The following is a 22,584-nucleotide window of genomic DNA, read 5'->3' as shown; positions in this document are numbered from 1 at the left end:
GAGAGAAAGTATATTTAAAGCAATAATGGCTGAAAACTTCCCAAACTTGGGGAAGACATCCAGATCCAAGGGGTCCAGAGGACCCCAAAGAGAGTGAATACCAAGAAACATTGTAATTAAACTTTCAAAAGTCAAAGACAAAGAATTATAAAAGCAGCAACAGAAAAACGAGAAGTACATGCAAGGGAGTAGTCCATCAGACTACTGGCAGACACTACTGGCAGATTTCTCAACAGAAACTTTTCAGGCCACAAGAGAATGGGATGACAATATTCAAATTATTGAAAGGGGAAAAAAAACCCTGCCAACCAAGAACACTATACCCAGTGAAGCTGTCCTTCAGAAATGAAGGAAAGATAGATTTTCCCAAATAAATAAAGGTGAGATGATTTATCACCACTAGAACTGCCTTATAAGAAATTCTAAATTCTAAAAGAATTCTTTGAATAGAACTAAAATAATGCTAATTAAAATTGTAACATAAGGCATTATAAAACTCACTGGTAATGGTAAATGTGTAGTCAAAGTTAGATTCTGTAATATGGTAATGATGGTGTGTAATTCACTTAAAATTCTAGTTATGTTACAAAACAAGTGTAGTATAAATAACTATAAATAAACAATCTATTATTAGTTACACAATATAAAAGTATGTAAATTATAACGTTAATAACTGAAAATGTGAGGAAGAGAAGTAAAAGTGTAAAGCTTAAGAATTCTATTGTGGTTTAGTTTGTTCTTAGTTTAAATTAGGGTGTTATAATAACCTTAAGATATTTTATGTAAGCCTCACGGTAACTACAAGGGAAGAGCCTGTACTAATTACATAAAAGAACATGATAAAGAAGTCAGACCATATTGATACAAGACATCAAAATGCAAAGACGACAGGTTAAGCAACAAGGAATGATGAATCCAGAATACAACCAGAAAACAGTTAATAAAATGGCAATAGTACGTCCTTACTTATCAGTATTTGCTTTAAATGTAACATGGCTTAAATTCTCCAAAAGACATAAAATTGCTGAATGGATTAAAAAAAAGTTCCAACAATATGCTACCTACCAGAGACTAACTTTACCCTTAAAGACACATTATACTGAGAGTGAAGGGATGGAAAGAGATATTTTAAGCAAATGATAACTACAACAAAAAAGCAAGGGTAGCTATATTTGTGTCAGAAAAAAAAAGACTTTAATCTAAAAGTGGTAAAAAAGACAAAGAAAATCATTATATAATGCTAAAGGGGTCAAAATTTCAAGAAGATATAACAATTGTAAATATTTATGCACTAACATTGGAGTACCTAAATACATGAAGCAAAAACTAACAACACTAAAAGGAGAAATAAACAGAAATACAATAATAGTTGGGGACTTAGTACCCAACTATCAATGATGGATAGACCATCCAAAGAATTGAATAGCAATATAAGCCAAATGGACCTAATAGACCTACACAGAAAATTCTATCTGACAACAGTGGAATATACATTCTTCTCCAGCATATGTAGAACATTTTGTAGGATTAACCATATGTTAGCCCATAAAACAAATCTTAGTAAATTCAAGAAGACTGAAATCATACCAAATATTTTTTCTGACTACAATGGTATGAAACTAAAAATCAATAAAAATAAAACTAGAAAATTCACTAATACATGGAAATTAAACAATAACCTTCTGAACAACGAATGAATCAAAGAAAATTGAAGGGGAAATAAATATTACAGGCATACTTTGGAGATCTTGCTGGTTTGGTTCCAGACCAAAGTCTTGCCTTTAAAGAAAATCCATTGGAACTTCCAAATGCCTGACAGCATCAAACTTACTTTCATCTGTAATTGGCTGAAGGACACATTGCCCTTGATTCTGGTTCCCTTTAGTGTCTCACTTAGTCACCCTGACACCTTTCTTTTTTCTAGCCTCTCTAAGATAGAACATGAATCAAACACATGAATCAAATAGACATTGTCAAGAGAAATTTTAAAATATGTTGAATTTAATGAAAATGAAAACACAACTTGTAGGATGTAGTAAAAGCAGCACTTACAGAAAAATTTATAGCATTGAATGCATGTATTAGAAGGAAGAGATATCCAAAATGAGTCATCTAACCTTCTACCTTAGGAGACTAGAAAAAGAATAGCACATTAAGCACAAAGCAAGTAGAGACAATTAGGCTAGAAATCAATGAACATGAAAACAGGAAGTCAATAGAGAAAATCAATGACATCAAAATCTGGTTTTTAAAAGATCAATGAAATGATAAACCTCTGGCTAGATTAAGAGAAAAAGAGGGTAGACACAATACAAATATCAAAAACGAAAGAGAGTCCATCATTACAGATATTATGGACATTAAAAAGATACTAAAGAAATGCTGTGAACAACTCTTTGCCCACGAATTTGATATAATAGATTAAATGGACCAGCTCCTTGATAGATACAATCTTCCAAAGCTCATGTAAGATTAAACGGATGATCTGGGGAAGATTGTGGCATAGGAGGACCCTAAGCTCATCCCATTTCATGTTTACAACTAGATATCATCCCCATCCAAGTAAATAAGCCAGAGAGCAGTCCAAAGCTTGGCAGAACAAATCTACAATGATAGAAACTAAGGAAAAAATACAACATATCAATGAAATCAGGAGCTGTTTCTTTGAAAAAAATCAATAAAATTGATAAACCTCTAGCTAGGCTTACCAAGAAAAATTACAAAGAACTCAAATAAATAAAATCACAAATGAGAGAGGAGAAATAACAATCAACATCTCGGAAATATAGTTATAAGAGAATATTATGAAAATCTGTATGCCAACAAACTGGACAACCTAGAAGAAATGGATAAATTGTTAGAAACATGTAAACTGTCAAAACTGAAACAGGAAGAAATAGAAAATTTGAACAGACCAATAACGGGCAAAAAAAAGGAATCACTAATCAAAAACTCCCAACAAACAAAAGTCCAGGGCCAGATGGCTTCACAGGTGAATTCTGCCAAACATTTAAGGAAGAATTAATGCCTATTGTTCTCAAACTATTTCAAAAAATAGAAATGGAATGAAACTTCCAAATTCATTCCATGAGGCTAACATTACCATGATACCAAAACCAGATAAAGACTCCGCTAAAAAAGAGAATTACAGGCCAATATCTCTGATGAATATAGATGCAAAAATCCTTAACAAAATACTAGCAAACCAAATTTAACAATACATTTAAAAAAATCATTAATCATGATCAAGTGGGATTTATTCCTTGGTTGCAAGGGTGGTTCAATCTTCACAAAAGAATCAACATGATACATCATGTAAGAGAAAGGATAAAAACCGTCTGATCATTTCAATAGATACAGAGAAGCATCTGACAGAGTACACCGTCCATTCATGATAAAAATCCTCAACAAAGTAGGGTTAGAGGGAATATACCTCATTATAATAAAGGCCATATATGAAAAACCCACAGCTAACATCATCCTCCATGGGGAAGAACTCAGAACTTTTTCCTTAAGGTCAGGAACAAGACAATGATGTCCACTCTCCCCACTTTTATTCAACATAGTGCTGGAAGTCCTAGCCACAAGCATCAGACAACAAAAAGAAAAGGTGTCCAAATTGGTAATGAAAAAGCAAAACTTTCACTATTTGCAGATGACATGATACTATATATAGAAAACCCAAATACTTCACCAAAAGCTGCTAGAACTGATAAATGAATGAATTCAGTAAAGTTGCAGAATACAAAATCAACCTACATAGATCTGTTGCATTTCTATACACCAGTAATGAAGCAACAGAAAGAGCAGTTAAAACAATCCCAGTTACCTAGGAGTAAACCTAATCAAAGAGGTGAAAGATCTCTACTCTGAAAACTATAAAACACTGGTGAAAGAAATGGAAGATGACACAAAGAAATGGAAAGACATTCCATGCTCATGGATTGGAAGAACAAATATTGTTAAAATGTCTATACTAACCAAAGCAATCTACACATTTAATGTTAAAATGTTTATACTACCCAAAGCAATCAACACATTTAATGTGATCCCTGTCAAAATACTACCAGTGTTTTTCAAAGAGCTAGAGCAAACAATCCTAAAATGTGTATGTAACCACCAAAGACCCTGAATAGCCAAAGCAGTCTTGAAAAAGAAAAGCAAAGTTGTAGGCATCAAACTTTTGAACTTCAAGTTATATTACAAAGCTCTAGTAATCAAAACAGCAGGTACCGGTACAAAAATAGATCAGTAGAACAGAATAGAAAACCCAGAAATGAAACCACAACTAAATGGTCAGTTAAAATTTGACAAAACAGGAAAGAATATCCAATGGGAAAAGGATAGTCTCTTCAACAAATGGTGTTGAGAAAACTGGACAGCAACATGCAAAAGAAACTGGACCACTTTCTTACACACGAAAATAGATTCAAAATGAATTAAAGACCTAAATGTGAGACCTGAAACCATAAAAATCCTAGAAGAGAACACAGGCAGTAACCTCTTTGACATCAACCATAGCAACTTTTTTTTCTAGATATATCTTCTGAGGCAAGTGAAGTAAAAGCAAAAATAAACTGTTGGGACTAACATCAGAATAAAAAAACTTCTGCTCAGTGAAGGAAAGAGTCAACAAAACTAAAAGGCAACCTATTGAATGGAGAAGATATTTGCAAATGACTTACATAATAAAGGGTTAGTATCCAAAATCTGTAAAGAATTTATAAAACTCAATGTCCAAAAACCAAATAATTCAATTAAGAAATGGGCAGAAGACATGAATATACATGTATTCCAATGAAGATGTCCAGAAGGCCAACAGACACATGAAAAGATGCTCAACATCATTCATCATCAGGGAAATGCAGTTTAAAACTACAATGACAAATTACCTCACAGCTATCAGAATGGCTAAAATCAACAACACAGAAAAACAACGGATGTTGGTGAGGATGTGGAGGAAAAGGAACACTCATGCACTGTTGGTGAGAATGCAAGCTTGTACAGCCACTGTGGAAAACAGTATGGAGGTTCCTCAAAGAGTTAAAAATAAAATAACCTATGATGCATCAGTCTCATTACTGGGTATTCACCCAAGGAATACAAAAACACTAATTCAGAAGGATATATGCACTCCTTAATATACATTCATACATACAGTGGAATATTATTCAGCCATAAAAAAGAATGAAAATTTGCCATTTACAATGACACGGATGGAGCTAGAGAATATATTGCTAAGTGAAATAAGTAAGTCATAGAAAGAGAAATACCATATCATTTCACTCATATGTGCAATTTTAAAAACAAACAACCAACAGGGAAAAAAGAGAGGGAGAGAAATCAAGAAATAGGCTCTTAATTATAGAGAACACACTGATGGTTACCAGAGGGGAGGGTGGTGGGGGGGATGGGCTAAATAGGTGATGGGGATTAAAGAATGCACTTGTGATGAGCAGCAGGTGATGTATGGCATTGTTGAATCACTATATTATGTACCTGAAACTAACATAACCTTGTATGTTAACTAACTGGAATTAAAAGAAGAAACTGCTGATCTTAATACAAGATGTTAATAATAGAGGAAACTGTTTCTGTGAGTGAGAGGGGTAAATGGGAACTCTGTACTTTTTGCTACATTTTTTTGTAAACTGAAAACTTCTTTAAAAAATAATGTTGAGGCAGAAAGTTAAGATGGTGGAGGAGTAGGAGGACTGAGATTTTCTTTGTACCTCAAACATGGCTGTATTGAGGTCAGATCACTTGGAACACTCAGGGAATCGATCTGCAGTGTGACAAAGGATCTCCACAGTTGGAAGGAGACAGCTTGGCAGGATCAAGGCACATGTATGTGAATTTGTCTCTCTGGAGAGACAAAAGGGAGAGAGCAGTTGTGAAAGTGCGGCATCAAGTGAGCACAAGAGGAAAACCTCTCTGGACCATGGATTGGGGAACAAGAAATACAGAGAGTGCCAGTTTATTATTCGCAAACAGCCTTAGGAGCTGAAACTTGGAGGTTGGGAAGTGCAGGACTTTCTCTGGAGCAAAGCCGGAGCCTTGGCGCCTGCTCCTGGGGAGGAGGGAGCCAGTCTGGAGTATATAGAGCACAGTAGTGATCACAGGGGCACATTGGAAGAGAATAGTCCCCTTCCTGGAGTACTTTGGGAAGAGGGTTTATTGCCTCCCCCAGGACAAAAGACACTGCAGGTGCCAGCCAAAGGCCTTTTATCTGCAGGGCAGAGGGGCTCTACTCTAGAACAGGGGAGAGGAGCTACACCAAGCTGGGTTTTGAATCCCAACCAAGCGCCTAAAAGGCATGGGAGAACTGTGGAGCAGGGCAAGCTGACCGCCTGGGTTTTCTGTAAGGGCTGCCTAAACAGTGTGGGTTGAGATACCCCATATAGAGTGGAGAGATGCCATCTCGCCCCCAACGCCAACATGGTGGGACTTCAGAGAGCAGCAGACCCCGGCAGAGGCAGGACACACACACACCCAACCCGCCCCTTCGTGCCTGGCAACTGCTTATCAACTGGAGCAAGACTGACTGACCCAACGCAGCTGGCCTCTCCTCCAGAACAGCAGTCACGGGTCCCAGGCACCAACAGACAGCTAGTTTTACTTTTTTTTCCCTTTCTTCCCTCTTCTTTTTTTCTTTTGGGATCAGGCTCATAGTTTCTGGTTTCTTTTTAGTGCCTCTCTCTCTCTCTCTATGTATGTATATATATATGTCAATATTATATGTATTATTATATATTGTATGTAATATATAGTATATGTCATATATACTATTATATATTATTTGATCAATATATATGTTGGTCAATATATAATGTGTGTGTGTGTGTGTGTATAAATGTATATATATACACACACCACACACACATATATATATATATATATATATATATAAATTTTTTTGACAAGTCATTTTTGTTCTATTTTTGTTCTATCTTTTCTCTTTCTTATTCTTTATTTTCCTTTCTCTTTCTCTGGACTTAGACTTATGGTTTTTTGATTCTCTGGCTCCCCTTTCATTTTTCACTTTTTATGGGATCAAGCTGAGCCCACTGCCTTTCCTTTTTTTTCCCCAACAAATTGCTTCAACAAATTGAAGTGCATCTGGTTGAAGTTCCAAACACTTCACCACGATGAGCAAGGAGGAACTCTGCAGAGGACTGGTCAGTGGGATAGAGCAGCCAAAATGCAACACAGAGTGCATGAGATGTACCAAAAAAACACTTCCTGAAGTGCGAGGCCCTGGACAGCGTATGATCCCTTTTTAATATATTAACTTATATATTTAATATATTAATATATATATTAATATGTGTCACACTCTCAAGTGTGGGTGGCATAACAGGTTTTAAAACACACAAAGACAGAAACCTAGCCAAAATGACAAAATGGAGGAATTCTCCACAAAAGAAAGTTCAGGAAAAAATCACAGCCAGAGAATTGTTCAAAACAGATATAAATAATATATCTAAACAAGAATTTAGAATAACATAAAACTAATAGCTGGGCTTGAAAAAAGCATAGAAGACACCAGAGAAGCTCTTGCTGCAAAGATCAAAGACCTAGAACTAGAACTAATATAAAAATGCTATAACTGAGATGCAAAATAAACTAGATACAGTGACAATGAGGATGGAAGAAGCATAGGAGAGAATAGGTGAAATGGAAGATAAAATTATGGAAAATAATGAAGCTGAAAAATAGAGGAAAAGGAATTTACTAGATAATGAAGGGAGAATTAGAGAACTAAGTGATTCCATGAAACAAAAAAATACCCATATCATAGGAGAAGAAGAAGAGTGAAAGGGAAAGAAGGTTTATTTGAACAAATTATAGTTGAGAGCTTCCCTAATCTGGGGAAGGAAGTAGGTATCCAAGTCCAAGAGGCACAGAGAACTCCCTTTAAAATCAACAAAGACCGGTCAACACTGCAACTGAAACTGAGAAAATACAAAGATAAAGAGAGAATTCTGAAAGCAGGTAGGGGAAAAAGGTCCTTAACCTACAATGGTAGACACATAAGGTTAGTAGCAGACCTGTCCACTGAAACTTGGCAGGCCACAAGGGAGTGTCAGGAAATATTCAATGTGTTGAATAGGAAAAATATGCATCCAAGAATCCTTTATCCAGCAAGACTCTCATTCAGAATAGAAGGAGAGATAAAGACTTTCCCAGACAAACAAAAACTAAAGAAGTTTGTGACCACTCAACCAGCCCTGCAAGAGATCCTAAGGGGGACTCTGTGAGTGGAAAGCACTAAAGACTACAAAGGACCAGAGAACATCACAAAGAACAGGAAACCTACAGATAACACAATGGCACTAAATCCATATCTTTGAGTAATCACTCTGAATGTAAATTGACTAAATGCCCCAATCAAAATACATAGGGTATCAGAATGGATCAAAAACAAAAACAAAAACAAAACCAAGATCCATTTATATGCTGCCTACAAAAGACTCATTTTAGACCTGAAGACACCTGCAGATTGAAAGTGAGAGGACTGAGAAGCATCTATCATGCTAATGGATGTCAAGAGAAAGCCGGAGTAGCCATATTTATATCAGACAAACTAGTCTTTAAAACAAAGACTGTAACAAGAGATAAGGAAGGGCATTATGTAATTAAAGGGTCTATCCATGAAGAAGAGCTAACAATTATATATGTTTATGCCCCCAATGTGGAAGAACCCAGATATATAAATCAGTTAATCACAAATATAAGGAAAACTTACTGATAATAAGACAGTAATCGTAGGAGACTTTAATACTCCACTTATAACAATGGACAGATCGTCTAAGCAGAAAATCAATAAGGAAACAATGGCTCTGAATGACACATTGTACCACATGGACTTAACAGATATATTCAGAACATTTCACCCTAACGCAGCAGAATACACATTCTTCTTGAGTGCACATGGAACATTCTCTAAAATAGATCACACACTGGGTCACAAAACAGCCCTTGATAAGTATGAAAGTATTGAGATCATACCATGCATATTTTCAGATCACAATGCGATGAAACTTGAAATTAACCACAAGAAAAAATTTGGAATGCCCCCAAATACATGTAGGTTAAAGAACATCCTACTAAAGAATGAATGGGTTAACCAAGAAATTGAAGAAAAATTAAAAAAATACCTGGAAGCAAATGAAAATGCAAACAGGACAGTCCAAACACTTTGGGATGCAGCGTTGGCAGTCCTAAGAGGAAAATGCATTGCATTTCAGGCCTGTCTCAAGAAGCAAGAAAGGTCCCAAATACACAATCTAACCTAAAGGAGATAGAAAATGAGCAACAAGAGGCGCCTGGGTGGCTCAGTCGGTTGAGCGTCCGACTTCGGCTCAGGTCATGATCTCGCGGTTCGTGAGTTCGAGCCCCGCGTCGGGCTCTGGGCTGATGGCTCAGAGCCTGGAGCCTGCTTCAGATTCTGTGTCTCCCTCTCTCTCTGCCCCTCCCCCGTTCATGCTCTGTCTCTCTCTGTCCCAAAAATAAATAAACGTTAAAAAAAAAAAAAAAAAAAAGGAGCAACAAATAAAGCCCAAAGCCAGCAGAAGAAGGGAAATAATAAAGATTAGCGTGGAAAAAAATGATACAGAATCCAAAAAAACAGATCAATAAGTTTAAGAGCTGTTTTTTTGAAAGAATAAAAAAAAATTGACAAACCCCTACCCAGACTTCTCAAAAGGAAAAGAGAGAAGACCCAAATAGATAAAATCATGAATGAAAAAGGAGAGATCACAACCAACACCATAGAAATACAATTATTAGAGAATACTATGAAAAAACTTTCATGTGAGAAATAAATTAAGCATACAACCATTAGTTTTGCATGAGGGTTTTAGGAGAACTTTGGTAACATGAGAATTAGATATCTTGAAGCTGTTAACTGATTATTTGAATGTATATAGTAGCTGGTTCACTATAGACTGTACCACTTAAAGTGTGGTCGTATCATCAGAGGTAGTGAATGCAGATTCTGAGACCAGGAACCCTGCCTTGAGGGCTTTTATGGAGGTACATATCAGGGATGCAGGCCAGGACAGGGTCTTGGGAGATACCTTCTGTATCTAAGAATGCCTCTTCATGTGTTGGGGCTGTAAGTTTCCTGGGTACTGCCGTTATTCTCCTTTGAAGGACTTCCCATTTCAGATAGCATTCTTCCTGGCTTTGTCCAAGATGGCTTATAGCCTCTGAGGTTCTGCAGCTGTTTATGAAGTTTTACAAGGTGGCCTTGGTTAGGACTTAATAAACCTTAAAGGCCTCATTATGGTGAACCATTATGGAGATTTAAAATTTGGGAGAAATTTTTAAATTCTGTTTACAGATATTTGATAGAGATTAACTTGCTATTTAAGTGTACTTTTCTATAAATGCTACCTAAAACTGTATGTGTGTGTAAGTCAAAGGAACTGGCTAAATACTAAGATATTTGTTAACTTACTATTCTAACAAGTTTTCATATCATTTCACAGTTATTTTGTTATAGAAATGGCTTGTAAATTCTCAGTGAACAGAAAGCTTGTTCCCTTGTTAAACAGTTCTGCTGTAATATATGACACTCAGTTGTTCACTCTCTTCTATATATCTGTTCATTTTTCTTCTTAAAAAATAATTTACTTTTAATGTCTTAGATGGTAACATTAGAAGAACCCTAGTTTGAAAAATCCAACTAAATTAAATGGATTTAGTATCCAATCTGATTGTTTGCAATTAATAGTTCAAGAAGACACAAACATCTTTTAAAACCTATAAGAAAAGTCCAAGTTTTGTGACTCTGTATATCTGATTTGAGTTTAAAATCACTAAAAACATTTTGGTCCTTTTTGTGTACCTGGTGTTAGGCACTGTATAAGTTATTTTTTATTTTTATTTCTTTTGCTATTAAAATAATTTGTTTAATATTAAGTAGTGAAATAACATTTGGACATTAGGTCTAGAGGAGAAAGAGTGGGTGACAGATTATAATTTATCAAATACAAATTTTAAAAATAGGCTTATCCTTATTCACTAATGCAAAGCATAAGTTTTTGCTAAGTTATCTATTAAAATTTTTTTAAGTTATTATATGTGTTTAAAATGATAAAGATTATGTCATTTTAAGTTAACAGTATTAAAAAGGCAATAACCCAATTTAATTACCATTAATTTAAAAGGCAAAAATATTTTTTGGAATAAAAAGTTATTATTAACACAAACTATAACAATTCAAGGAATATTTTGTTACACACCAAATGAAAAACCCAAACACAAAATAATGATTTCTCATATTTTAATAATCAGTGGGGTGACAGAACCATCAGTGAATGTGTCAGGAATACATGTGAACACTGGATGAAATACACAATACTTTCATCTCAGCATAAATCAGTAAGCTCTTTCCTGGTACAACCTACGTTACAACACCTGTCACTGTATCTTATATAGTTTGATCTCTTTATTCGAGAATGTGCATCTAACCTTGATCTTCCTAATTGTGAAAGACTTTGGTCTTCAGCTTCATTTTGTCTACCAAGAATACTTTTCTCCACTTCTTCCAAGTTAAGATTAGAATCCTTCAATGAAGGTTGTAGTTCTCTGAATGATGGCTCCCTCTCAGACAGTGTTGCCTTCAGCTCTTGTGGCAAATCAGGAACGTATTCCAACATCCCATTCAATGCTTCTGCACCACTGGTGATGGAGGAGGACACGATTTCTAAATTAAAAAAAAAAAAAAGGAGGGGGTAGAGAAAAATACTCAAGGAACATCAGAAAAAAAAAATTTTGCAGAGACATGAAAGAACGTATTGTCTTAATAGAATTAAACATCAAAACAGAGTTAACAAGTATCCTGATTAAACAATTTAGCGGATTATAGTTGGGCAGCTTAAATTACTACAGCATTACTAAGATTCTGCTTTACTCCGCAGACCTCGTGTCTGTCTTTCTTCATGTCCCCTTAATGCTTTCATCATAGTCTTTGACTCCTTCTGACATTTCTGAAGTCATCTTGGTCATCGAAGAAAACACTCAGTTTGACTCCAGATTAATTTTTCTTACCTGACTAATTTTTTTCTGTTACTAACTTCTGACTTAATTCTGACTTAATCCTCTCAAACCTTCCATGGTGGCAGATTAGTGCCTCAGGATAAAGTTAAAAAGGCAGAATTTTCAGCTCCTCTGATCTAAAAAGAGATATTGGTCTCTGACATCCCTCATACATCTATTTAACAATTTCTTTTCTCCAGAGTATTTACTCCAAATCAGTAGTATTTTACATTTACTAGAGAAATGGGCTAAAAGAACAGTGACCAAAATACCAGTGACTTTAAGAAGAGATTGGTATCTGTTGTGCTGCGTGTACTAACTAATGTACTTTGTATGACTTTTGTTCCAGTGTTGTGGATCACGCAAGTTCTGCATGTTAAGGGAGTCTGTTCTTAAACACATCCCAGGATGGGCAAATAAGAAGGTTGGAACTTGGACTGGGAACCTGCAGGAACTAGCTGATGTCTTCCTTTTTTTTAATTTTTATTTTTAAAAAATGTTTATTTATTTTTGAGAGAGAGCACGCGAGCGAGCGAGTGGAGGAGGGGCAGAGAGAGAGGGAGACACAGAATCCGAAGCAGGCTCCAGGCTCCGAGCGGTCAGCACAGAGCCCGACACGGGGCTCAAACTCATGAACTGTGAGATCATGACCTGAGCCGAAGTCGGACACTTAACCGACTGAGCCACCCGGGAGCCCCTGGTATCTTTCTTCTTAGATCAGTTGAACCTGCATTGACTGTTTCCATGTCTCTGGCACTGCCAGGTAAGAGATATAATAAAAAGGAAACATATTTCCTGCTCTCAAAAAACTCTCGGTCATGTAGACTCTCTCCTAACCTTACGTATTCCATGTACACAACTTTGAGAGTTTTAGCACCAGAAACATTAGAAACACAGATGAAGTTTAAATTATAGTATAAACCTGTATCAGTTCTTGCTGTTCTTCATGGACAGCCAACTGTCCTTTTCAGCTTACTAATAAAGTGTGGCTCTTGAAACAGTGGAAACAATGAAGCCAAGATATATAAATCTAAACAATGGACTGTAGATTTCTGGGTAACCATTGATGACTATTGATCAGAGGAAATCACACCCCCTCACCCAGGCAGGCATGAATGCTCTGGGGCTGGCCCCTTTCCTGTGAGTTCTTTAGCAAGGGTCTCCATGCTCTCCTTTCAGCCAGTAACAAACTTCAATAGTTGGGAGTTTTCAAGTGAAAGAAAACAAACTCTAGTATTTTATCTTTCCTTCTGATGCTCGTTCTCATTCATGTTCTAAACCTGACAGATGAGAATTTGTACCATTTCTTTGGTAGTCAGAAGTTTTTGCATTTTCCTTCAGTAAGATACCCCAAGTTTAATTCAATCTCCCCATAAAACTGTCCTTGCTCAAACTTAAACCTTCTCTAGTTGGGGCCTTATTGAATGCAGAGAAAAACTAATAGTAACTTTAGTAACTTTCCATATACTTAATGCCAGTTAATGAATTAGGCAAAACAATTGTAGTTTCTGCTGTGTTTATTCATAGGCTGTGTTTTTGGGCATTCTTTTTCACATCTTGACTATTGTGAGCAATGCATGTGGGAGTGGTAACATCTCTTCAAAATTTGGATTTCATTTGTTTTAGATGAATATGCCGAAGTGGAGTTGCTGGATCATATGGGAATTCTTTTGTGTTGTTGTTTTTTGAGGCATCTCCCCAGTGTTTCCCACAGTGCTTGCACCATTTTGCTTTGCTTTCCCACCAGCAGTATACAAAGGTACTAGTATTTCCACATCCTCAACAATTCTTGTCTTTTTTTTTGATAATAGCTATCCTGACAGCTGTGAAGTGATACCATTGTTGTTTTGATCTCCATCTCCCTGATGATAGTGATATAGAGCTTTTTTCTTATAACTGTTGGCCCTTGTATGTCTCCTGTGCCAAAAATGTCTGTTCATGTCTTCAGTCCATTTTGTAATTGGATTATTACCTTTTTTGCTATTGAGCTGTAGGAGTTCCTTATATATGTCGGAAATTAAACCCTTCCAGATATATGATTTGCAAATACTTTCTCCTAATCCATAAACTACCTTTTTACTCTGATTATTTCCTTTGCTCTGAAGAAGCTTTTTAGTATGATGTAGTTCCACTTGTCTACTTTTGCCTGATTGCACTCATTTATTAAAATTATTTTTTAAACTTATTTTGAAACATTTTCCAATCAACAGCTTTACCTTCTCAAGTGTAAATAAAAGATAATATTCTAATCAACCTGAATTCATATAAACATCTCTCTCTCTTTTTTTACTGTTTATTTATTTTTGAGAGAGAGAGAGAGACAGAGCACAAGCAGGAGAGGGACAGAGAGAGAGGGGGACACGGAATCTGAAGCAGGCTCCAGGCTCTGAGCTGTCAGCACAGAGCCTGATATGGGGTTCGAACTCACAAACAGCAAGATCATGACCTGAGCCAAAGTCAGATGCCTAACCAACTGAGCCACCCAGGGGCCCTCTTAATTACTGTGTTTTGAACTAAAATTACTAACATAGACCTCTTTTAGTTAAAAATATCTCTTATTTTTTAAAGGGGTGCAATGAGTGTTATTTCTGCATACACTCTGGTAAAAAAAAAATGGCTAGCTAACAATAATACAAAACAAAAACTAACAATAGAGGTTTTATAAGCTCATGAATCACAAGTTATTTTGATTGATATATACTTCCAAAATGATTCTTACCTAGTAATTTAAGCATTTTTCTTGATCTTCACTTGCAGGCAATATTTTGTTAGTTTATTTCCAGTTAAATTATGTACTGGGTAGCAATGAAGACAGTCCTTTTAAAAAACTTTAAAATCGCAATACTCTGCTACAGAAACAGAAATTTGGCCAAATAGCTATATTTAAATGTGCTCAGAAAATCGTGTTTAAGTAACAATTTGGAAACAACCTAAATGTCCACTAAGAATGGTTAAATATATATAGTAGATTTGTGACATAAAATACTATAAAAATTTTTTAAATTCACCAAGGTGGGTCTCAAACATACAACTCCAAGATAAGAGTCACATGCTCTACCCACTGAGCCAGGCAGGTGCCCATACATTTCTCATTAACAGTGCCTGTCAGTTTCTCATTTAATGTAGATGTTTTCATTTTCTCATTAAATTCACGTATTTTTTCAGAGTCTTTAGTATCTGTGTTTTTTATTTTTTTATTGTATTTATGTGTATGTTTCAGTCTTTAATATGAGCATATTATTTACTGAGAAAAAGTGAATTAACAAAGGAAACACAATGCAGTCTGGTCTTGCCGACTTTGAATGAGTAAATTTCTAAACTCTGTAGTGTAGAATATAAGCATTAGGTAAAAACTTGCATTAAATAAATCAGTCTCTGACCAACAGTATAGAAAAATAAAGTAAATAGCTTTATAATCGTACTTTAAATCCCATAAAAGAGAAGTAAACGTGCTTAGTGTGCACAATGATTTTACGTGAAGGTCACTTAAATATAGGATATATTATGTAGCCTATAAAAAATATAGTTGTGATTTATCATAAATTGCATACATGTTTTAAACATAAAACACTATTCATAATTGAGCTTGCCTTTTCTGAATTTAATATAACCCATTACACTGATTAGATGTGAAAGTTTGTATTGCTACTTAAACTTAGGTTCCATTTTATCTCTCTAAATAGTATTACTAACAAAGTTTTTTGTTTTTTTTTTTTTTTTTTTGTTTGTTTTAAACCATTCCAGATTTGAGCTGTACTCAATTCTGAGGGGTCAGGTTTTCTCCTGTAGGGGATCAGGCCTTTTTCTTTCTCTTCAATCCCTTCTCTCGCAAATGAACTTCAAGGCCCATTGCAAAGAGGGTGGGAGGCTAGGCTCTCCCCTTCAATGAAATTTACAAATAAAAATAAAATTAAAAGAGATTTTCGATGGTGTGGGCCACAGTCCAGATTTTTTGCAAAGGAGGAGAGTTGTTAAGAAAACCCTTCATATTTACCACTCCAGGATCCTAGCAGTGGTCTCCGAGTTCGGTCCCATGCACTTTGGCACTCAAACCAGCGCACACGACCGTCTGCTCTGTGCCCTGCGGACTTGACTGTGGTGTCCAACCCAGGTGCGCCCCCACCTCCAGCGGGTCTTTGGGCGACAGAACCACCTCTGTGGCTCCCCCTCGTCCCCATCCCGATCATCCTGACTGCCAGGAGTTGAAGGGCACCAAGTGCCTCTCAGGAAAGGCCTCTGCTGTGCCCGATGCTTTCACTTCCTCTGGTGAGATCCCGGGTGCGACCTCACTAGAAAAGCACATTGCAAGAGAAAATTCCAAACTTTTAGGCATCAGCAACCTCGGAGTCAGGGCTAAGCGCGGGAAGCCAGCGCGGTCTGGAGCCGCCCAGCGCGGGTGCGCCTCCGAACACAGCCAATGGGAAGTGGGGAGCGGCGGGGGCCGGAGCGCTCACCTGGGAGTGCGGCGGGTGCCTGCCGAGGTTCCCGGTGTTGCTGACTCTTTCTTCCCAAGGACGATGAGCCGCAGATCCGGATTTGTAGTCGGACAAACTCCCGGCCGCATGCCTTTAACACTTCCTCCTGCTGGGCTGGGATCTCTCTGGCACGTAGGCTCAGTAGCAGCCAGACTCCCAGCAGGTGGGATAAGAACAGGCGCAGCATCTTGGACCAGAAAGCTGCTGCCCTGGGCGTTTGCTTTCCGCTAGAGCCTGCAGCCGCTGACGCCTACCGGTCTCTGCCTGTGTTCCAATGCTGGACTTTGGGGCTGCTTTCCTGGCCAGGTTCAACCAAGCTTTTATAACCCTTGGGTGACCACTTAGACCTGAGTCAGTGGTCCAAGCCCCACCCTTTTCCCCACCCACCTCCTTGGACTTCCCCCTTTCACTCCTCCCAAACCCCCACCCCCTATCCCACCCCACCCGCCCTCCGTTCACCCTCCCCAACTTTCCTCCGCTTGCCCATCTTTCTGTTCTTGGATCTTTTGCAGCTGTATATATTTTTCTTTTCTTACCTTTAAAGTATTTCACATACTTTAGCTAAAGTTAGTGAAGATTTAAACTTTTCTTTATCATAAAGTTATGCATGGCCCTTACACTAAATTATATCAAGAAAAATAAAATTGAAATCACCTATACTCTCATAGTTCAGAGTTTTCCAGCATGACCATTTGTTGTATAACCTAATCTAAATAAGTTCATTAGAATAGTGTCTGGTATATCAGTCATTAAAAATACAATGAATGAATGGATAAATTACTAACAAAAGAGATATCTGATGACTTTTTTAAAAATCCTGGTTAAAAACATTAAAATTATCAATGCATCACTTTAAATTTGTATGATATCTTAAGTTTACAGTGCACTTTCTCTACTGACTTTCCTTGACTCTTCTGGGAGATAGTCTAATTGTAACCAGTTACTTGAATATTTTAATTTCAGATTGTATTGTTTCTATATCCCTAGAGACTGGAGAACACACACACACACACACACACACACACACACACAGAAACAAAAAAATGCCACAATTCTAGAAAGAATATTTTGATAATATAGGTTACAGCACAGAAATCATGTCTATTTTTTTACTGTATTTTATGTTTACTGTATTTAGTGAGCTTCTAATTTAACAGTTTGAGATAATATGCTCATTAAATAATCTTTCTAGATGGACAGTAACTTTTAAGTGTAAATAGGTTCTTTTTTTCAATAATTTATTTCCTTGTGTTCATAATGTATTCAGATTACCTCAGTTCCACCAGGTAAACTAGAGACATGGGGGAAGTTAGGGTAGCTTTGGGTTAAAGTAATAACAATCAGTTACAGATACAGCTATGGGATAGAATATTTCTCATTTCTAGGTTGCTGCTAATTTCAACAGGACCCACTTGGCATTGATCAAATGCTAAGCATTGTGTAATGAAACACACACACACACACACACACACACGCACACACACACACACACACACCAGCCCTGACCAAAGCTATGAGATGGTCAGAGGTAGTGCTTTTACATGGGTTTTTGCTAAAACAAGCAGTTTGGGAGAGGCTTCTCAAAACTGAGGTTTGAAGGTTTTTTTGTGGGTTCACAATCATTGCAAAAAATAATCCATTTGCAAGGCTGCCCTCCAAAGTAATTGCTTGTGTAAAATGTAAATTTCTGGGGGGGAGGGTAGCTTTGGAGGGGGTGGAGTGCATTAAAAATGTAGTAGGTGACTGATACCAGCTTCCTGTGACCATCTCAGATGACCTCAAGGAACAATTAAATACAGGAAGAGCCAGAAAACCAGTTAAGCAAAGGCATGCAAGCAAAATTTTTAAACAATCAGATATGATAGAAACATGTATAAAGATGACCTAAGGGTCTTTCACATGTCTCTGTGGAAGTCAAAAAACCTTAATTGTTACAACCATAACAAATTCTACCTTGTGACTTGTCTTTGTCCTTGTGACTTGGAGAACTGCTTGCAAGCACGCACACCCTTTCTTCTTTTGCATGTAGAGTCCCCTGTATCTAATAAACTTGGGGCAGTTCCACAGAGTAATCTGAAAACCTGTATCCTTGGCTCTCATCTTCAGTAAAACAACAGATAAAAGGATTTACTAGCCTGCTTTGAGGCTGGTTTTCTTTCAGTCATCAGGGGCATTTTTACTTTATCTGTGTCGTCTTGTAGAGTCCTTGCAGTTATCCAGTGAAAGGGCCATTCTCCCGTTTTACAGGGAGAGGAAGCAAGTTGAGAGTAGTCATGTAACTTGTACAAGTTTGTCTAGCGCACATGCCAGATGGGGGCTTACTCTACTGTGAAGAGTAACAGACAACAGTGGGATTCACAGGCTTTGTAGGCATGGCTAAAAGGCATTTCTTTCATGTTGTTAAAAAACAAGAAAGCCCAAAGAAACCTTTCAAAAGAGAAAAATCAAATGTATGCCATACACACATCTGGTAAGTGCTGGAGCTGGATTCCTGCCCATGTCTTCTGGATTCCAAAGCCCCCTTTCTCTGGTTCTCCTGCAGCCAGCTTCAGTTGGAATTAGTCTGCATGGTGAAGGTTAATAGATACTCATGAATGCCTTTAATTGTAGGTACAAAGCGGTAAACGGAACTATAGATCGATTCTTGAGGTTGTTGAGTTGTAGAAATGGTTTCCAGATGTCTCTTGTAGGTAACAGGGTCCATGTGACACAGTTCTGGTCAGTACAGTCATACGCAAGCAGTGGAAGTTTCTGGCAAAGGCTTTGCTTTTCTGATCCAGACACTAAGCCTTTTTTTGTTCCTTTCTTGTCCTAAAGTGGACATTGAGATCCAGAGGCGCAGCGGCCATCTTGGGACCATGAGTTTCAGCAGCAGAAGGAGGAAGGCTTGCATGCTAAGCATAGCTGACCAGAAAGGGAAGAGCCTGCTACCCTCATTCACATCTAAACGAGTGATTCCCTAGGCTTACGTTTAAAGCCACTGTTGCAGGGTCTTCTGTTATTCACAGAGAACACAATCCTAATTGATAAGTATATGTGTAAGCAGAGTACATTTTTATATGAGAAACAAATGAAGATTGCATTCATTAGTTTCTCATGAGGGTTTTAGGCACATATTAGTAGCACTTGAGATAGATATTTTAAAGACTGAAGTAATCATTTGAGTGCTTTTACAAGATGGCTTACCACAGATTATCTTTGTACCTCTTAAAAGCCAGTCATCTAATAAGAAGCAGTGACTGTAGATTCTGGGAGCAGGAGACCTGCCTCCAGGGATTTTGTGGAAGAGGTGGTAAGGGACTTGGGCCAGGGCAGTTTCTGTGGAATTGCCTTTTGTGTCTGGGACCGCATCTTTGTCCTATCAAGGCTGTAAATTTCCCGGGTGCTGCCCTTGTTCTCTGGGTTGGATCTCCGTGTCACAGAACTTTGTTCCAGGTGGCAGACAACCTCTGAAGTTCTACAGCCCCTTCTTGAATTCCCTTGCTCATGGTCTCCTGCCTGCACTCCATCCAGTTGGGATCAGCCTGTGGTTCTAAGAGAAACTCAGTTTTTTAAAGACATGAGATTCTGCTCTTTTATATTTCACCATTAATCTTTTTCTACCAGTTTTCTATCTTGTAGCAAATTCTCATTGTTTTCTCTGATGTGTCAGTAGCAAACCATCCCCCTCATTTCCCGTGATAATAAGTAGTGCATCAGATCTGGTTTTGTATGTTTCTTCCATCATTTCATTGGGATCTGTGGAAGAAGGAGAGGTAAACCTTTGTATTTTTTCAAGAGTAGTGATCAGAAATCAGTGCTGACTCTATGTCTCATAGACATCCTTGGACTACTCTAGATATTTATGCTTTCACTTCAGGTTATGCTGCTTTATCAAGAAGACTGAAACAAAAACTGAAGGGAAATTAGGATCTTCAGAAAGTTCTCTTATCAGCAAAACTTTGGGAAATCTCTAAATTTTTCTAAGAGATTAGAAGAGATAAATAACTTCAATATTTTCTTATTTCTACTCAAACCACAATGCATGTGCTAAGCGAATGTTGAGAAAGAATTATGCCACTCTTTGTATACTTCATACTTCTTGTGAACAGGGACCTTAGGTTTGTTCACTGATGATACATGTTTGTCATATAGTAGACACTCAGTAATAGGTCCCCAAATATGCTAGTTTTATTGATCCCCATAAATATTAATATATTGGGGCAAAAAATTAAGACCCAACTTTATATGCTGCCTTGACACCTGGTGAAACGGAGAGACTTAAATGGCCTAACCACAAGTTCCCCACCACACTCTGCTCCCACAGCGGAGTCTGGCTTTCCTAGCCAAACAACTCTCCTCAAGAGAACCAGGCCCAGTTCTTACACATCCCTCAGTAGTAGGTTTCATTTTCCTGCCAGCTCATGGCATTACTCAAAGAAGCCAATCACATCCTCTCGTAGTAACTACAGTTTTATCTCACCCTCTTGCTACTACAAGGCCTGCCTCGTGTGGCCCCCGGCTGTTCACTGTGTTCTGAGTGCAGCTCCCATTTCGCCTTGTGTGGCTTGCAGTGTCCTCCTACACTGAGCCGTGAGTATATGTGACTAATAAACTGACAGTCTCAGCTGTCCGGTGTTGGGCGTTGAATGTTGTATGTGGCCATCCTTGTAACTTTGGGGCAGAATTTCCTCCCTCACCAATGGGGTGAATAGGGGGTAATTAAAACATTTGGATCATGAACAAGGCGGCCCATTCATGACCAAGGACACCTAGTCAGCTTTAACTAACTCCTCTTGGCTAACTGACTGGTTCCATCATGATATGGCAAAGGCCCCCTCAGACAGAACCGCCAGTTGCTGCATGCTTGTGTTTTGGACACACTTTTTGTCTTTGTCAATATTGCCGTCTCTTCCAACCCTAAAACGCTCTTGTCCCCCAGATAAGAATTGTTGTTAACTTACAATATACCACAGCTTAACATGTTGTTGGGTTTGGCCTGTGTTTGTCTGGCAGGTGGTCTCTGAGCATCCCACCTGTAAAGGCAGAGAAAACTAACTTTAACTAATTATCTCTTGAGGCCCACTTACCAAGGGTCCAGCTACAACAGTGTGGTCACCGCATCCTGGTGACCATCACTGACAGCTTAGGGGCAGCCATGTGGATATTGTGACTGTGCACCCCTGGGACAGGCTCAGAGTTGGTTTTCTGTGAGTTTTGTGGAAAAGGAGGAGACCAGCATCCTGGGGAGAATGAAGCATGGCACCCCAGTTGCAGGCCTGTGGCCAGGTGCTAATGAGAAAAGAAAAGGTGAAGCAGCATTTGGTACCAGCTCCTGCCAAAATACCAGAGGAGTAAGTAAGTCAACACCCTCCTAATGCAAAATCCCAAGCCAGCATACCTGGGTTTTGCTTAGTGTTGCTGATTGCTAGCATGCCAAAGGGCTAATCTGACAATCACTGAACTTGATGGCTTCCATCTGAGCCATAGACCAAAGACCTTATTGTATGTGGACCTTGACCCTAGGGAGATTAACTGACATTCCCTGGAGGAGAAGATGGTTACCTAAGAGGGTGGCCGGCTGCCGGTCTTTTGAACTTTTCCCATAACCACTCAGAAGGTCTGCACTATGGGTGATTGGATCAAGACTGAAACTAAAAGCTATGACTTTTTGCAGTTAGAAATATGAAAATTTTAAATACTGAGAACAAACTGAGGGTTGATGAGGGGTGTAGGGGAGAGGGGAGAATGGGTGATAGGCATTAAGGAGGGCACTTTTTGGGATGAGCACTGGGTGTTGTATGTAAGCGATGAATCATGGGAATCTACTCCCAAAGCCAAGAGCACACTGTGTACACAGTATGTTAGCTAACTTGACAACAAATTGTATTTTTTAGAAAATAGATGAAAACTTTTGAGAGAAATTGTACAGAGAGAGAGAGATGCAGAAAAGAAAGCCAATAGGTGGCTTGTGATTCACATATCCAATAGCAGACAGCACAGCAGGATCCTTAAATACCTCTTCTGCTGCTGCTGCTTCTTATGCTGTTGTCACAACAAAGATCCTGATCCTCAGGGTTAC

The 22,584-nt window shown here is 38.0% G+C and overlaps 1 protein-coding gene and 1 long non-coding RNA gene across 2 annotated transcripts in view; one reads left to right on the top strand and one right to left on the bottom strand.

Annotated features, from left to right (window-relative positions):
• The window catches only part of LOC122204920, a 107,265-nt gene that overhangs the window by 17,534 nt on the left and 67,147 nt on the right, over positions 1–22,584 (top strand). Inside the window, exon 2 of the long non-coding RNA XR_006195843.1 lies at positions 21,003–21,095. This is a non-coding gene — a long non-coding RNA (uncharacterized LOC122204920). The remainder of the gene's footprint in view (positions 1–21,002; positions 21,096–22,584) is intronic.
• Positions 11,277–16,842, bottom strand: LOC122204918 (prorelaxin). Its single transcript, XM_042912751.1, has 2 exons — positions 16,503–16,842; positions 11,277–11,716 (listed from the first exon to the last, which is right to left on the bottom strand). Exons 1-2 carry the CDS (start codon positions 16,708–16,710, stop codon positions 11,379–11,381), a joined length of 546 nt encoding a protein of 181 aa, XP_042768685.1. The 5' UTR covers positions 16,711–16,842; the 3' UTR covers positions 11,277–11,378.

The sequence above is a fragment of the Panthera leo genome, chromosome D4 (genome assembly GCF_018350215.1).
Source record: "Panthera leo isolate Ple1 chromosome D4, P.leo_Ple1_pat1.1, whole genome shotgun sequence".
Classification (NCBI taxonomy): Eukaryota; Metazoa; Chordata; class Mammalia; order Carnivora; family Felidae; genus Panthera; species Panthera leo.
The sequence above is the reverse complement of the archived record's forward strand: the minus strand, read 5'-3'. Positions and strand labels throughout refer to the sequence as shown.

Excerpts from the sequence above, each read along its gene's own strand:
- LOC122204918 (XM_042912751.1), bottom strand. The coding sequence starts at position 16,710 with ATGCTGCGCCTGTTCTTATCCCACCTGCTGGGAGTCTGGCTGCTACTG. Across the intron at positions 11,717-16,502 it reads GGCACCCGCCGCACTCCCAG|AAATCGTGTCCTCCTCCATC; the intron begins GTGAGCGCTCCG and ends TTTTTAATTTAG.